At 48.8% G+C, this 828-nt stretch overlaps 1 protein-coding gene across 1 annotated transcript in view; it reads left to right on the top strand.

Moving 5' to 3' along the window:
- Positions 1-400, top strand: part of VOLCADRAFT_90554 (uncharacterized protein) — a gene marked incomplete at both ends in the record, with an annotated part of 1917 nt that extends 1517 nt beyond the window's left edge. Inside the window, one exon of the mRNA XM_002950149.1 lies at positions 264-400. Within this exon, the coding sequence (XP_002950195.1) occupies positions 264-400 (137 nt within the window). The remainder of the gene's footprint in view (positions 1-263) is intronic.
- Between the last annotated feature and the right edge of the window lie 428 nt (positions 401-828).

Below are 828 nucleotides of genomic sequence, written 5' to 3'. Positions count from 1 at the left end.
GCTTCAAAGATCCATACACAAGCTCGAGAAGCAAGCATCTCACCTCAAAAAATGAGTTGCCGCAAGTCGCACCTTGCCCTCACAGATGAGTCAGGCAAGTCCATGTCCATGAAGCGGCGACGCTGTGCCTGAAGCAACGTCAGCAGGGGTTCAATAAAGAAATGCTTGATCTAACCGCGTAATAAATTAGAGCAATGGAACTGAAGTGCGGCGGCTACAGCATGAAGGTTTTGCAACGAACAGTACCTTGCAAACGTTTGCAGGGTCCACAGCAGCTTCTCAGGGCGCCGCGCAGCTGTTCAGGCTTCCTCATTTGCTGGTCATATGTAGGAAACTAGCAGCTTTTACGGACGCACCAGAGCTGGAACAGGCCGAAAAGAAGGGCTCAAACGTTGGGTGAAAGCCTGTGATCAAATATCGGACGTTGTGCACATTTGCTAATGGAGCTGGAAGTGCTATGGGAGGTGCCTTTTGTCAGAGGCCAGCTAAATTGTACGGCGCAACAGCTGCAAATCCAAGTGTGTTGGTAAGGTGCAGTTCGGCGAACTCACTTTGTCGACAGTTAGCCTATTAAACTTTTATATTATAGCTGTATGTCACTGCATTATCACGTTCACCTCCGTTCCTCTGCACCTGGTTACGTCCTCCCCGGAAGCAAGATCCCGAAGTGCAAGCCCTTGCAAACAACAGGTCAAGTTATCATGAAGGCCGTTGCTTCATTTTTGCTTATGTGGCATAGCGGGCGATTGACGTAATCTGCCCATGGCGGAAGTGCCAAGAGCTATTGATACAGCGTTATGGTTCTTGAAGTTCTTCTTGAGTATCTAA

This window comes from Volvox carteri (genome assembly GCF_000143455.1).
Source record: "Volvox carteri f. nagariensis unplaced genomic scaffold VOLCAscaffold_17, whole genome shotgun sequence".
NCBI lineage: Eukaryota > Viridiplantae > Chlorophyta > Chlorophyceae > Chlamydomonadales > Volvocaceae > Volvox > Volvox carteri.
Note: the sequence above shows the minus strand (reverse complement) of the source record. Positions and strands in the feature narration are given on the sequence as shown.